Below are 17,643 nucleotides of genomic sequence, written 5' to 3'. Positions count from 1 at the left end.
TCCTCCGAATCTAGAATATAAAAAGAATCGGGCCATAAATAAAAAGAGGGCTAGAAGGCCACAGTTAAAGAGGAAAGACAACTGGTTAAGGAGCCTCTGTGGACAGATAAGATGAATAAAAGTGCAGTTGCTCTGGAGCAATGGAAGGTGAGGTTAGTTGGAGTGGGGCCTGCCCCAACCTCACCAGGGTAGTCCGCCTCCGTTCAGCTTCCTCCCATCCCCCCATATGCCAATCCCCCTGGCAGTTCCTCAGAACATAAGAAACCCTACTCTAGTCCACTCTGCAGTTAACAAATGAAGGTAGAGGGTTGAATCAATTGAAGCCCAGTGAGATTAAATGACTTCACCAAGATCACACAGTTTGCACAGGTTATGGTGCTCAGTAACTACTACTCTGAATAAATGCCACAAATGAGAATCGAAATCAGATATCCTTGCCAAAAACATAATGTAAGATAAAATAAAACAAATCTGGTACCTTGGCTCCTGATCCAGAGAAAAGCAAACAATATTTTATAAAAGTCTTACCTAAAAAGCTATTCAGTCGATTAGTGCTTCTGGATGTGACTCAGACCAGGCTGAGTCCAAGCAGCTGCCTAACTCAATGACTCTGTGTCAATGGCCAGGCCCTCAGAGAGACACATGGCTTTTTTTTTTTTTTAAACAAACACAAATAATCAACAAGGGCCAAAGAACCTTTAAAAATGTAAGAAATCTTAAAGCCAGTTAATATCCATTTTATTTACACCTAGAAATAATAAAGAGTGCTTGCTTTAATTCCCATAGAACTTCTACAAAATGCTTTATACTGTTTTCAATATTCTCAATATTAACATCAAGCAATAGATCACTGTAATCTCCATTTTGCAGACATGAAGATGAAAGCATTTAGTGGCAAGAGTACTGCTTAAAAAAATCTAAATCAGAGAGCAGGATTTGGACACTTATTAGTTTTGTGACCTTGGGCAAGTCATTTAACCTCTGAGTTTCGGTTTCCTCATCAGTGAAATGAGGACAGTAGTATCTGCCATGCATACCTCACAGGACTGCTGTGATGATCAAATGGGAATATATGGGAAGTGTTCTGAAAAACTGTAATGAAAGGTTTCATTATTATTAGGACATATGAAAATGGAGGCCCTGGCAGATTAAGTGACTTGCTCAAAGATAAACAAACACCATAAGTGTTAACAATCAGGGCTAAAATGCAACAGCCCTTCAATCTACCCCTTAGCCCATGATCCAGGCTTGCTTGTGGCAACATTAAGCTAGTAAATGGTGTGCATTTTTCTCGAAAGAGCTTAGTCTCTCTTTCAAGCACATTAATTATACTTCATGTTCTAAAGAAGAAAGAATCATAACTTTGCATTTATCATTATCAAGCTGAAATTACCAAATGTGAGTCAAAAGACTATCCCAAATTGTTAAGAAAAATACACAAACCACCATTAGATTTAGAGATTAAAGAAAAGTTAAAATTAAAAATCGCTAATATTTAATTTCCTGATAAAGTTAATTGCTATTTCTTTAGTATACAATACAGTCATTTCAAGTCCAATGGAAAACTCATTAACATTTTATTTATAAGGTAGCTAGTGTGATATAAAACCATTTTATATTACAAAACCTAGCATAATCACTTCACTGTTATATAACTGGAACCATGAGTAATCCAAAATTGTGAATACTTTTTTCCCATTTTTAGAACTTCATAAATTTAATTCTCCTTGTACAGTTTGGGGAGTGAGGTAAGACTCCTTTTGTTAACTTGTGAGAGAGAGGATTTTAAAAGTAGGATGGGGTCAGAACATGGAGGGCCTTAGGTTTATACTTTACCTGCCGGGTAATGGTCTATGTGGAAGAAAGTAGAATGAAGAGATGTAAGCAAGGAATATTTTCAAAGGGAGAACTTTAACAGGACTGAAGTAAACACTAAGGTTTTGATAATGTTGCTGTTACTGACAAGAATATGAGTGTTGGTTATGAGGGAGCCAAATTTTTAAGGAGGGGAATAATAATATACTCACTTTAACATCTGTAAGCTTGATAGGATAACAAGATACCTAAGTGTAAATATCAATGACAGCGTCTAGCAATTTTTCCACTTGACAACCAACTCCAAATCTGGTAGGTGGGAAGTGGAACAACCCAAGTAGTTATACCTGTTGCATCAAAATATGAGTTTGGCTCTTGTGGTTGTAATTCAAGCCCATCTTCATCCATGGCCTTTAATTCTCATCAGTCACAGCTCCTAAATTAGGCGAAAAAGTAAACCAAGTATTACTCTTTTTAATATACGTATTAAAAAAAAGTCATCATACTATTTACATTTCTGAGACACCAAAAATTATGTGACAGATGAACATCTATCAAAAATGTGTCTATCTGAGGGCTTCCCTGGTGGCGCAGTGGTTGAGAATCTGCCTGCCAATGCAGGGGACAGGGGTTCGAGCCCTGGTCTGGGAAGATCCCACATGCCGCGGAGCAACTAGGCCCGTGAGCCACAACTACTGAGCCTGCGCGTCTGGAGCCTGTGCTGCGCAACAAGAGAGGCCGCGACAGTGAGAGGCCCGCGCATACCTGATGAAGAGTGGCCCCCGCTCGCCGCAACTAGAGAAAGCCCTCGCACAGAAACGAAGACCCAACACAGCCATAAATAAATAAATAAATAAATAAATTTTTAAAAAATGTGTCTATCTGAAATAAAAGGGAAAAGTTAAAATTAAATTGCCAAAAACATAATGATACATGGGCATCTATATGACAAGGAAAGGTGGATAAATCAAATAAGTCAGCTTTGCCTCGACTTTTTGAGATACTGCTTACATACATCATACATACATACGTACATACATACTGCAAACGTCTTGATGCATTCTGACACATGCATAAATCTGTGTAATCACTACTCTACCCAGATCAAGCTAGAGAACATTTCCAGCACCCCAGCACTCTGGTCTCCTCTCACTCTGTATACTCCTCACTCCCACAAGGGTAACCGGCTTTATTAAGGTTCAATTTATACTCTGTAGCTTATCGGGAGAAAATTCCTGCACAATTTTCATATTACTTCTCTGAATTTAATGTGGTCTGTTATCTTTCAACCAGTACATTAAACAACGGTTAAAGATTCAAAGTGCGTAATTATAGTAAACACCCTTTGGGATTTCTGCCTAACTTACAATGACCTCTTAACTAATCCCCCAATCGGGCTTCCCTGGTGGCGCAGTGGTTAAGAATCTGCCTGCCAATGCAGGGGACACAGGTTCAAGTGCTGGTCCGGGAAGATCCTACATGCCGCGGAGCAACTAAGCCCGTGTGCCACAACTACTGAGCCTGCGCTCTAGAGCCCGTGGGCCACAACAACTGCGGCCGCATGCCACAACTACTGAATCCCGTGCACCTAGAGCCCGTGCTCCGCAACAAGAGAAGCCACCGCAATGAGAAGTCCACGCACAGCAACGAAGAGTAGCCCCCGCTCGCCACAACTAGAGAAAGCCCGTGCACAGCAACGAAGCCCCGGTGCAGCCAAAAATAAAAAAAACAAAGAAATTTAAAAATAAATAAATAAATAAACCACAAAAAAAAAAAACCACACAAAAAAAACACAAAAAACTAACCCCCCAATCTAGAAAAGTAAATTCCTGCAGTGTATTTATACTCTCCTGGCCATAGTTGATTGGCACTAACTATAAAACGGTAAAAATAAGTTCATCTTTGAGCACAATAAAATCAAAGTCCTATCCCCGAGAATCGAAACCATGAGCAAAGGTCACTTAGTCTATCTTTCTCTCTCTCTCTCTGTCTCTCTCTTCCCTCTCCTCTCCTGGCGGCTGGAACATAGGAGGTGAGGAAGGCCATTTTCCAACTTCAGCTTAGACTAGTGAGATAAAGTTTACAAATAAATAATAAAAAGAATCCAGTGAATGCCCTGAGAAATAGAGGAGAGGGAGCAGGGAAGGGAGGCTACCAATAATAGCTTTTTAGCTCCTGGTTCTGGACCTTTCTGAGGTCCAGCTACAGTCCGCCTTGAGTTTTTGCAAGCCACCCCAATGACCTTAATGCTTCCTTTTCTACTTAAGCCAAAAACTTAACAACAAAAAAAACCAATCAAATAATATACTACTTAGTACTAATCATTGCTTCAAAAGAGCACACATCAGGGATTAGGGCTTACTCATGTTGCAAGTATTACATAAACCTCCTCCCTCACTGGTTTCCTTATCTCTACTTTCTCACTTTCTAATCCAACCTAAATGGTTCTATTAGATGCATCTTTCTTTTACTTTTATCATTTTTTGCTGATGATATAAGTGCTGCATGCTGCTTACTAAAATTTCAAATAACAAAAACAAGAATCATTTTTCTAAAGCATCAGCCAGGTGATATCAGGCCTCTGTTCAAAAAATGTTTAATGGCTCCCTGCTGCCTGCAAATAAAGTTGAAACTCCTGCCATCTTCTAACTTCCAGCTGCAAACTATCTTTCTCTCATTATCTTCCCTAACTCTCCTTCAAGCACCTCGCCTGACCACCATATGAACACACTTCAACCAAACAAAAATGCCCCATATCCACATAAGACCCCAACTCTATATTTGGCTCAGGGTTTCTTCTACCCAGAACACCTTTCCCCTATCACCTCTGCTTAGATCTTCCCCCAAGTCCCCTTCCCCACACACACAAAAAAGAAAAAGCTGAAAATAATCTCTCCCCCCTCTGAATGTCTATAGCACTTTATCTTTTTTCCTTTTTCCCTGACTCTACTTGTTTGCTGTAAATTATGATTATTTATGTCTTATTTTCAGATGCCAAACTTGCATTTATATACATATATATACTCCTTAATGAAATATCCATGAGAAACTCATTTAATTAATGTTAATATAATAAACAGATTTTCAGCTTGTCAACTCTGAGACATATTCTATTCATTTTCAGGAAAGAGCATGTTTCACGTTATTTACTCAAAGTGCTTCAAACAAAAGGACCAAAAAACAAAAAACATTTCAACTATAAAAAATGGAAAACGTACATGCTCTGAATAAGCTGTCACTGCTCTCTCCCCATCAAAATCACCTCTAGCCATAATTCTTTTTCCCCTTTTAAAAATGTAATTACAAAATGATAAACATAAGCTAATTTTCTAAGCATAATGGCATAGTATACATGAAATCAAGCCAATTTAGAAGGCAATAAATGGGGTTCCTTAAGGTATTTAAGGCTCCTCTCCCCAATTTCCCTACATAAACCCAAACCCATCAACTCTAAGAATTCTCCACCTGCACAATAACTCCTTTTCTCAGCTTTTCTACTAGAGTTTGATGGATAATCCCCTCGATTTTGAAATTCTCTCCTACCTCAGTTTAAGTGACATCCTAGTCCTCTTCCCATCTTCCCAACCGCTGTTTACTCTGCTGGTCCTCTCCCACTACTGCAACCCTGCCCAGGGTGGGACACTCAGCCCTCTTCTCTTCTTTTTCTTTATTCCAGGGTTTCAACTAGCATTTACACAAAGATGATTCCCCAAATCCACATACTCAGGGTAGTACCTAACACTTCCACCACACTGTCTGCTGAACATCTTTTTTTTTTTTTTGGGCTGTCGGGGGGCTGCGTTGGGTCTTCGTTACTGTGTGCGGGCTTTCTCTAGTTGCAGCGAGTGGGGGCTACTCTTCGTTGCGGTGCATGGGCTTATTGCGGTGGCTTCTCTTGTGGAGCACGGGCTCTAGGCGCGCAGGCTTCAATAGTTGCAGCACGTGGGCTCAGTAGTTGCCACACGCGGGCCCTAGAGCACAGGGGCTTCAGTAGTTGCAGCGCCTGGGCTCAGCAGCCGTGGCACGTGGGCTCAGTAGTCGTGGCTCGAGGGCTGTAGAGCACAGGCTCAATAGTTGTAGCGCACGCACTTAGTTGCTCCACGGCATACGGGATCTTCCCGGACCAGGGATCGAACCCGTGTCCCCTGCATTGGCAGGCAGATTCTTAACCACTATACAACCAGAGAAGTCCCATGCTGAACATTTTCATCAGGAGAAAACCTTGCTTTCTCCTGACATGACCACTAAGGCCTTTTCCTTCTTCCCTGCTTATATTCCGTCAGGTTGTCAGACTGTCCCTTCCTTCTCCACAACTTCTCAGGAATCTGTCCCTTTTTACTCCCACTGTCACCATTCACTCTCAGCTTCATATTTCCTGATCCCCAGGGAACAAAAATAGCCTCTCAACTGGCCTTTTGCTTTCTGCCACTCCCACAACAAATGACCAGGAACCTACAAGTAAGGGCTGGTGCCAAATGCCAGGGCATTCCTGCAATCTGTGGGCAGACTAATCCTCGGAAGTACTGCTTTGATCATGGCACTCCCCTGCTTAGAAAGCTTCAGCAGTTCCCCAAAATTCAGGGTGCTCTAAAATATTAACCCAAGCTACCATAACACACTTATTTCCCAACATTTCACATCATACCCATTTCCTAACAGATATTCTGGCCCAAATGGAGGGTGTCCACTCACCTTATTTTGACTCAGGTAAGCAATAGTTGTTCAACAAACAGTTTTGACTGGTTATTTTTCCTTCTATTTTGTCATTATAAAAACTCAAATCAGGAAAAAAACATGTTTTGAACTTCTAAGCAGAGATGACTATACTTCAGCTTTGTAACCCCTGTGGGGTTAGAAGTAAATCTCTCTCACAACCAGAATGAAACCAATGTTCTTAGGATAGAACCTACTCAGGAAAGTTCTCAGGATTGTGATAAAGTGAGGGTGGGGAGCGCAGGCTGATGATGTAATGCAAAGTGCCCCTACCTTTGCTGCAAGAACCAAGCCCAGAGAACAGTTGAATCTGAAGACAAATAAGCAGAACGGTTCAGAGAACCAAGAACCTAACACTTTGGGCGAACACATACTAATGTTCAGTCTGATTATCAAATGCCCTCAAAATACTTCCGGGACGTCACTCTCACCTTAAGCTCTGTAAAATATTCCCTTTCCAGATGCAGGAGTCATGATCCTAAAAATGCTATGGAAGAATTCACAACAGAAAAACGTACCATTTTAAGGGAAATATTGGTTTGAGAGAAACTCAGAAAATTCACAATAATTTTCTTCAATTCTTCAAAATAAAGCAATAAAAATACCATGCCAAGTTAATAGGTATAGCAGTGGCATTTCATCTGTCTTAAATCTGGGATAATGAATATAATTTCTTCCTTTTTTTTTTTTTAACATCTTTATTGGAGTATAATTGCTTTACAATGGTGTGTTAGTTTCTGTTTTATAACAAAGTGAATCAGTTATACATATACATATGTTCCCATATCTCTTCCCTCTTGCGTCTCCCTCCCTCCCACCCTCCCTATCCCACCCCTCTAGGTGGTCACAAACCACCGAGCTGATAATATATCTTTTGATGCCTAGACACTTTCACGATCTCCCTCTCGGGGAAGGTGCTTATATTTTCACTTCGCTTTTTGTCATAAGCATACAAGAATCATTTGTCTGCTTTTGGTCTTCCCAAAACTCCATGCCTTTTAATTTTATGACTTGACTCTAGTTCCTCTCCCTAAGCCATGCTCAGAAAACCAAACTGTATCGTACAGATTAGATGGAATTGCTCAAGCTACAGGAAACAGAAACAAAAGCAGATCCACCTGTAACAGAATTTTTCTTAGAAGGAAATTGGAACTGGTGAAAACTTACACTTAAAGCCTAATTAATATCTTCCCTCTTAAGCTATGAATTTCTTTCCCAATTCTTTCCCACATTGTTCAATGTGGGAAATGCAGCTATCATTTCTTCAGATATCTAATTTTCAAATCTGGAACGCTATTTCACTTCTCTTACCAATTCAGCCCTTAAATGTCTCACAGTCATCCACTCTTAAATTCATCATGTCCCCTTTATTTTCAATGCTACCACTCTAATAAGCTCTGGTGGTCTTACTTCCAGAACCCAGTGGGAATCTTCCAATCAAAAGATTTGAGCCCTTCTTGAACTCAAGAAATTTTCTTCTGTTTCAATACTTGCTTCCATTTTCTCTGTTCATTCTTACTAGAATTTCTATTATAGGATGTAAGAACTCCTAAATCTAGCCTCCATATTGCTTTAACTTTTTCTCCTGTATTTTCTATCTTTGTCTTTCTATTACATTCTCAGAATCCCTACTCTTCCTTCTAAGCTAATTTGATCTTCACTCCATCTACTGAATTTTTACTTAAAAGATCATGTTTTAATTCCAAAATAAACTTAGTTTCTTTTTCAAAGCAATCTTTTTTCAGTGGATACTGCATCTTCTCAAATATCTCTGAGGATTTAAAGTTTATTCTGTACCCTATATTAACCTGTCTCCTCTGCTGTTTCATTATTCAGTTTGTTGAATTTGGTGCCTCTCTTTCAGACTGATGGTTTTCCTCAAAAGCATGGTTCTTACAGGTTGTCCATTCCTATCTGTAGATGAGGGTCTAGAGTTACATTCTGATAGCTGGGCTGTATTTCCTCAGCCCAAGTGAGAAACCCTGTTTGCCTAGCAATGAACCTAAGTTCTGACCAAAGGAGTCCCGTCTAGAAGGAGGTCAAGGGAGAGAAAGGAACCATGTAACTAGCCAGGCTTTCCTTTAAGGTGGATGAGTAGCCCATCTTGCAGGTACTGGAGGTCCAATATCCCTCAGGATACTACAAGCTACCTAAAGCACGGTCCTTAACTTTCTCCCCACAGTACCCACTTTGGAATTTCCTATGGATGAATTTGCAATTCAGAGAGCCAAATTTTTGGCATTAGCTCAGGAGGAAAACCACTAGAGATATCTATACTGATAAGTAAAAGGCTTGGCTTTCCATAACTTTAATTATCTGGCTGTGCCCATGGCTTGCTCTTTCTCCTAGGATGTCCCCACTTTTGACACTGGGGAAAACACAGAATGACAATTTTGGGATGGTCCTTCCAACTTTCCAAATAGGACCACAGGTTCACTAAGCTCTCTAGGGCTTTGCCACTAATTGATTCCCAATTGCTTTATTCAACCAGAAATTCATCATATTCTGGTCTACAAGTGGCATACCTCTCAGGTTTTCTTTTTTCTCTGAATTTTTATACTTCTTCCTCAATGTGATTTCAAAAGGAAGTAAAAATAAATGTGTGTCTTCTCTACTCTATCTTGAATTTGAAGTCATTATGAATTTGTACGTGTCAAAACAGAATGGAAATATGTAAAAGCAAAAAAACTATGATAGAAACTGAAAAAAAAATCAATAGTAGTGAAAAGTTACAACTCTTATCAACACCTGACAGATCAAACATTCAAAAAATAAGGAAAGAGATATATATAATTAATAATATTAAGCTAATAGCTTTAATTCAAATTCTACTCCCTAATACAATATTTTATTTTCAAAAAACCTTGCCCACCCTCTGTGCCAAGAAGAGGAAGAGAAAATGCTTCCTGTTGTAAATGTCAGAGCCCCGTCCTTCCTTGCCCTGTCCTACTTGGAACTTCTGTACACTTTGCTCAAAAATTCAATGCCAAGTTTTTGTTACAGATTAGTTTTTTCCATAAAACCATTTGAGCCAATCAGTAATTTCAAGGTTTTGTTTGTTTAAAGTCTAAGAGTTCGAACTTTCAAAATCTATTACAATTTGGTCCTAAAACTAACACAACATTGCAAATTAACTATACTTCAAATTAAAAAAAATTTTTTTTAAAAAGCTTTTAAATAGGAAATAAAAAATTTGGACCTAAAATGACAAGCCTTCTTAAAGTCTTATTTTTCCAAAGCCCCTATTCATGTTCAGATTAACAGTTGCCAAAATACCTAAATGTCCATTGACAGATGAATGGATAAAGAAAATGTGATATATACATACAGTGGGATATTATTCAGCCTTAAAATTCCATTGTTTGTGACAAGATGGATGAAAGAGGACATTATGCTAAGTGAAATTAGCCAGATACAGGAAAAAAAAAAACATTCTGCATGACCTCACTTATATGTGGACTCTAAAACAGTCAAACTCAGAGAAGCAGAGAGTAGAATGGTGGCTCCCAGGGGTTAAAAAGGAAGAGAAGTTGGAGAGATAATATTCAAAGGATACAGAGTTCTGGAGATCCTCTTTATGGCACAGTGTCTATAGCTAACAATACTGTGCTGTACACTTAAAATTTGCTAAAAGGGCAGATCTTATGTTAAGTGTTCTTACTAAGACGGAGAAGGAGAGGGAGAAGGAGGGGAAGAGGAAGAATAGGAAGAAGAAGACAACGATGACGACATGGTGGGAGGAAACTTTGTGAGGTGATGAATGTTTATGGCTTTGCTGGTGGTGATGATTTCTCAGGTGTATACTTATCCCCAAACTCATCAAATGTATACATTAAATGTATAAAGCTTTTATATGTCAATCATACCTCAACAAAGTGCTTTAAAAATAAAAAATATAAAGAAAATTTTTAAAGAGTTGCCAAAACACCCTCTGAAGTTAGTTGCATTGACGTGCTACAAACACTAAGCACTACACTTTTTAAATACCTTTGTCTTTAAGACTGTAGCTTGATGTTAGGAAGTACATACCCTTTTTTTCTTTATATATACTTTTTTTTTTTTTAATTTTTGGTTGCATTGGGTCTTCGTTGCTGCGCGCGGGCTTTCTCTACTTGCGGCGAGTGGGGGCTGCTCTTCGTTGCGGTGCGAAGGCTTCTCATTGCAGTGGCTTCTCGTTACAGAGCATGGGCTCTAGACACGCGGGCTTCAGTAGTTGTGGCACGCAGGCTCAGTAGTTGTAGCTTGAGGGCTCTAGAGCGCAGGCTCAGTAGTTGTGGCGCACAGGCTTAGTTCCTCCGCGGCATGAGGGATCTTCCCGGACCAGGGCTTGACCCCGTGTCCCCTGCACTGGCAGGCGGATTCTTAACCACTGCACCACCAGGGAAGTCCCAGGAAGTGCATACGCTTTCTACACAGTTTTTGTTATGTAAAGTAGTACGGCCTCCTTCATGAAATATTGCTATTTAATACACTCAATAATTTATCCATGTTCATTACATAAAACTCTACTGTTATCATAATGTCTAACAAATCTCTTTAGATCACTCTTTTTGATTTTGAAGTTTTAAAAAAATAGTTTAGTTTATCAGCTTTTGCTGACACTCTGAACAGAAATCCTACTCACATGATTTCCTCTAATAACCACCTTTAGTTGAGGTATACTGGAGTGGACTTTGTGAAACACTTGATGTGATCAAAGGATGGAGACTGTTTTGACATAATATGGAGATTAATTTAAACTACACAGTACACAGAAGAGTTAAACTAAATAAAACCGTCAGGGGAAATTTTTAAAAGGTTAATTTCTGGGCTTCCCTGGTGGCGCAGTGGTTAGGAATCCACCTGGCAGTGCAGGGGACACGGGTTTGAGCCCTGGTCCGGGAAGATCCCACATGCTGTGGAGCAACTAAGCCCGTACACCACAACTACTGAGCCTGTGCTCTAGAGCCCGTGAGCCACAACCACTGAGCCTGCGTGCCACAACTACTGAAGCCCGCACGCCTAGAGCCCGTGCTCTGCAACAAGAGAAGCCACCGCAATGAGAAGCCCCGCTCGCCACAACTAGAGAAAGCCCGTGCACAGCAACGAAGACCCAACGCAGCCCAAAATAAATAAATAAATAAATTTATTTTTTTAAAAAAAAGGTTAATTTCTGTCAAATGCAGTACATGATAAAGAATTGTTGGTATTATCAGAAACTTTTTAAAATCTTTTTCTTGCACTTGCCATCCTTCCCAAAATCAGGCATTTACTTCATCTCTGAACTGGTCATTCCCACAGTTGTTAACTTAGTTAAGTGCTTTTCAGGGGACTTCCCTGGCGGCCCAGTGTTTAAGACTCTGCGCTTCCACTGCAGTGGGGCACAGGTTCGATCCTTGGTCAGGGAACCAAGATCCCGCATGTTGCGCAGTGCAGCCAAAAAAAAAGTGCTTTTCTTATCGAACTCCTCCTTAATGAGCAACATGTCTCCTTGTATTGGAAAATCTTTCTGATAATGCATTGGAATTTCGGGGGTTTTTTCCCCTAAACTAAAGCAGTCTCACTTTCATGTTACTTTATTCAAGCTAATGACGGCTTTCCTTAGTTTTCTAATAACCAGTTGTAAAAAACATGTACTGCAGCTTTACAGTTTTTTAAACTATTTTAAATCTTTTTAAACTCTGAAACTTCTTAAAATTACTGTTTTGCCAATTGACCAACACAGTAACTTCTTTTTTTAACATCTTTATGGGAGTATAATTGCTTTACAATGGTGTGTTAGTTTCTGCTGTATAAAAGTGAATCAGTTATATGTATACATATATCCCCATATCGCCTCCCTCTTGCGTCTCCCTCCCACCCTCCTTATCCAACCCCTCTAAGTGGTCACACAGCACTGAGCTGATCTCCCTGTGCGATGCAGCTGCTTCCAGCTAGCTAGCTATTTTACATTTGGTAATGTATATATGTCAATGCTACTCTCTCACTTCGTCCCAGCTTACCCTTCCCCCTCCCCGTGTCCTCAAGTCCATTCTCTACGTCTGTGTCTTTATTCCTGTCCTGCCCCTAGGTTCATCAGAATCTTTTTTTTTTTTTTAGATTCCATATATATGCACCAAAACAGTAACCTGACTAATACTTACCCTACTCTTTCCCTCACCTACATGAACACACATGCTTCCTATTATTGCTCTTCTTAAATACATCACTTTGGGTCTGTTAGGCTCTGTAAACTCAATGCTGACACTAACAATGTTCTCTGTACATTTTAAATACTGGCAAGAATATAATATCAAGCCTTTCAACAACTGTAACAAAATTTTTAAATTGACATTTGCAAAATTATGGAGCATTTTTACATTGATCCTCTGCTAATACGATTAGCAGTATGTTTTGTACCTATAACTTAATAAATCCTTTAATCATAAAACAAAAAAAGAACATGCTGGACAATGAAAGGGCTGGTTTGCAATACACCTGCAGACCTGCTTCTTTTTTTCTTTGTTTGCTCATCTTTTTTTTTCCAGTTTTACTGAGATATAACTGACATTCCATATTCTATAAGTGTAAGATGTATAACATAATGATTTAACTTACATACACCATGAAATGATTACTATAATAGGTTTAGTGAATAGCCATCATCTCATATAAATGCAACATCAAAGAAACAGAAAAAAAAATTCTTCTCCTTGTAATGAGAACTCTCAAGATTTACTCTCTTAACAACTTTCATATATAACATAAAGCAGTGTTAATTATCTTCATCATACTGCACATTACATCTCTAGTATTTATTTATCTTCTAACAGGAAGTTTGTACCTTTTGACTACCTTCATCTATTCCCCCCTCCCCTCCCCACCTGTTTCTTACATGACCAACAATGGGCATGCTCCACTGAGTATCAGCTCCAGGTAGAATATCAGCAGCATTAATTCCATGATCATTCTCCGGAGCAAAGCTAGGGAAACAGCTAATTCACATTGCACTCCCCGCCCCCCCACCCCACTCCCTGCCCAAATCCATGCCTGCTTTTTTCAGGGATTTGGGGAGATAGAAAACTACTACTAGAAAATAATCTAAAAGAAAGGAGGAAACTGGGGGGAAGCACAAACATACATAATTTGAAATAAAGAAAAAAACACAGATACAGGAAAAGTAAAAAACTTGTAAGAAAACAGTCTATAATTCTATGTTAGCACACTGAAGATAAATGTTAACTTACAAGCATTAACTCAATAAGAGATAGAGAACCCAATCACCATAAAATGGGGGGGGGGGGGAGAAAGATGTCTGTTACCCTTTCAAAAAGCTCTAGGCTTTTCCCAAAGCTAGCTGAACACAGGAGGAAACCCATCTCAATTCTTTTTACAAAACTAATTTACCATTTTTCGAAAACACAATGATCCAAAACCTATGGGAGGCAGCAAAAGCAGTTCTAAGAGGGAAGTTTATAGCAATAAAAGCCTACCTCAAGAAACTAGAAAAATCTCAAATAAACAATCTAACCTTACACCTAAAGGAACTAGAGAAAGAAGAAAAAACAAAACCCAAAGTTAGTAGAAGGAAAGAAACCATAAAGATCAGAACAGAAATAAGTAAAATAGAAACAAAGAAAACAATAGCAAACATCAATAAAACTAAAAGCTGGTTCTTTGAGAAGATAAACAACATTGATAAACCTTTAGCCAGACTCATCAAGAAAAAGAGAGGACTCAAATCAATAAAATTAGAAATGAAAAAGGAGAAGTTAACAACAGACACCGCAGAAATACAAAGCATCCTAAGAGACTACTACAAGCAACTCTATGCCAATGAAATGGACAAACTGGAAGAAATGGACAAATTCTTAGAAAGGTATAACCTTCCAAGACTGAACCAGGAAGAAATAGAAAATATGAACAGACCAATCACAAGTAATGCAATTGAAACTGTGATTAAAAATCTTCCAACAAACAAAAGTCCAGGACCAGATGGCTTCACAGGTGAATTCTATCAAACATTTAGAGAAGAGCTAACACCCATCCTTCTCAAACTCTTCCAAAAAATTGCAGAGGAAGGAACACTCCCAAACTCATTCTATGAGGCCACCATCACCCTGATACCAAAACCAGACAAAGATACTACATAAAAAGAAAATTACAGACCAATATCACTCATGAATATAGATGCAAAAATCCTCAACAAAATACTAGCAAACAGAATCCAACAACACATTAGAAGGATCATACACCATGATCAAGTGGGATTTATCCCAGGGATGCAAGCATTCTTCAGTATACGCAAATCAATCAATGTGATACACCATATTAACAAATTGAAAAGGAAAAACCATATGATCATCTCAATAGATGCAGAAAAAGCTTTTGACAAAATTCAACACCCATTTATGATAAAAACTCTCCAGAAAGTGGGCACAGAGGGAACCTACCTCAACATAATGAAGGCCATATACGACAAACCCACAGCAAACATCATTCTCAATGGTGAAAAACTGAAAGCATTTCCTCTAAGATCAGGAACAAGACAAGGATGTCCACTCTCACCACTATTATTCAACATAGTTTTGGAAGTCCCAGCCACGGCAATCAGAGAAGAAAAAGAAATAAAAGGAAAACAAATTGGGAAAGAAAAAGTAAAACTGTCAGTGTTTGCAGATGACATGATACTATAGATAGAGAATCCTAAAGATGCTACCAGAAAACTACTAGAGCTAATCAATGAATTTGGTAAAGTTGCAGGATACAAAATTAATGCACAGAAATCTTGCAATCCTACACACTAACAACAAAAGACCAGAAAGAGAAATTAAGGAAACAATCCCATTCACCATTGCAACAAGAAGAATAAAATACCTAGGAATAAACCTACCTAAGGAGGTAAAAGACCTGTACTCAGAAAACTATAACACTGAGGAAAGAAATCAAAGATGATACAAACAGATGGAGAGATATACCATGTTCTTGGATTGGAAGAATCAATCTTGTGAAAATGACTATACTACCCAAATCAGTCTAGAGATTCAATGCAATCCCTATCAAATTACCAATGGCATTTTTTACAGAAGTAAAACAAAAAATCTTAAAATCTGTATGGAGACACAAAAGACCCCGAATAGCCAAAGCAGTCTTGAGGGAAAAAAACGGAGCTGGAGGAATCAGACTCCCTGACTTCAGACTATACTACAAAGCTACAGTAATCAAGACAATATTGTACTGGCACAAAAACAGAAATATAGATCAATGGAACAGGATAGAAAGCCCAGAGATAAACCCACGCACCTATGGTCAACTAATCTATGACAAAGGAGGCAAGAATATACAATGGAGAAAAGACAGTCTCTTCAATAAGTGCTGCTGGGAAAACTGGACAGCTACGGGTAAAAGAATGAAATTAGAACACTCCCTAACACCATACACAAAAACTCCAAATGGATTAGAGACCTAAATGTAAGACCGGACACTGTAAAACTCTTAGAGGAAAACACAGGAAGAACACTCTTTGACATAAATCACAGCAAGATCTTTTTTGATCCACCTCCTAGAGTAATGGAAATAAGAACAAAAATAAACAAATGGGACCTAATGAAACTTAAAAGCTTCTGCAAAGCAAAGGAAACTACAAACAAGACAAAAAGACAACCCTCAGAATGGGAGAAAATATTTGCAAATGAATCAACGGACAAGGGATTAATTTCCAAAATATATAAACAGCTCATGCAACTCAATATTAAAAAAACTAACAACCCAATCCAAAAATGGGCAGAAGACCTAAGTAGACATTTCTCCAAAGAAGACATACAGATGGCCAAGAAGCACATGAAAAGCTGCTCAACATCACTAATTATTAGAGAAATGCAAATCAAAATCACAATGAGGGGGCTTCCCTGGTGGCGCAGTGGTTAAGAATCCGCCTGCCAATGCAGGGGACACGGGTTCGATCCCTGGTCCGGGAAGATCCCACATGCCACAGAGTAACTAAGCCTGTGTGCCACAACTACTGAGCCTGTGCTCTAGAGCCTGCGAGCCACAATTACTGAAGCCTGCACGCCTAGAGCCCGTGCTCCGCCACAAGAGAAGCCACCACAGTGAGAAACCCGCGCGCAGCAACGAAGACAAATGCAGCCAAAAATAAATAAATACATTAAAAATAAATTACAATAATAATAATAATAATTAAACCTCACACCAAGTAGAATGGGCATCATCAGAAAATCTACAAACAACAAATGCTGGAGAGGGTGTGGAGAAAAGGGAACCCTCTTGCACTGTTGGTGGGAATGTAAACTGATACAGCCACTATAGAGAACAGTATAGAGGTTCCTTAAAAAACTAAAAATAGAATTACCATATGACGCAGCAATCCCACTACTGGGCATATACCCAGAGGAAACCATAATTCACAAAGACACATGCACCCCAATGTTCACTGCAGCACCATTTACAATAGCCAGGTCATGGAAGCAACCTAAATACCCATCGACAGACGAATGGATAAAGAAGATGTGGTACATATATACAATGGAAAATTACCCAGCCATAAAAAGAAACGAAATTGGGTCATTTGTAGAAACGTGGATGGATCTAGAGACTGTCATACAGAGTGAAAGTCAGAGAGAGAAAAACAAATATCGTATATTAACGCATATATGTGGAACCTAGAAAAATGGTACAGATGAACCGGTTTGCAGGGCAGAAATAGAGACACAGATGTAGAGAACAAACGTACGGACACTAAGGGGGGAAAGTGGCAGGGGGGTGGTGGTAGTGGTGGGATGAATTGGGAGATTGGGATTGACATATATACACGAATATGTATAAAACAGATAACTAATAAGAACGTGCTGTATAAAAACAAAATAAAATAAAATTCAAAACCTAAAATAAAAAAACTAATTTACCGTTTTTAAAAAAACCTAACAAAAATAATGTAACCAAACTACAAACATGGTTAATTACGAATCCCAAGTCAAGTTTTTGCAAATGTGATCCATCATATAATATATACAGACACACACACGTGCACACACGTGCATGTGCATACACACACAGACACCTTGACAAAGTATAGTTATTCTAGAATTCAAGGATGCAACCAAATAATGGCCCAAATTAACAGGTCAAAAAAGGAAAATC

The 17,643-nt window shown here is 39.0% G+C and overlaps 1 protein-coding gene across 1 annotated transcript in view; it reads right to left on the bottom strand.

Annotated features, from left to right (window-relative positions):
* ZFX (zinc finger protein X-linked) overlaps window positions 1-17,643 on the bottom strand; it is a 54,405-nt gene that overhangs the window by 23,559 nt on the left and 13,203 nt on the right. Inside the window, exon 2 of the mRNA XM_061179548.1 lies at window positions 2,163-2,251. Within this exon, the coding sequence (XP_061035531.1) occupies window positions 2,163-2,223 (61 nt within the window). The 5' untranslated portion in view covers window positions 2,224-2,251. The remainder of the gene's footprint in view (window positions 1-2,162; window positions 2,252-17,643) is intronic.

The sequence above is a fragment of the Eubalaena glacialis genome, chromosome X (genome assembly GCF_028564815.1).
Source record: "Eubalaena glacialis isolate mEubGla1 chromosome X, mEubGla1.1.hap2.+ XY, whole genome shotgun sequence".
NCBI lineage: Eukaryota > Metazoa > Chordata > Mammalia > Artiodactyla > Balaenidae > Eubalaena > Eubalaena glacialis.
This window is presented reverse-complemented; position numbering and strand designations above follow the sequence as displayed.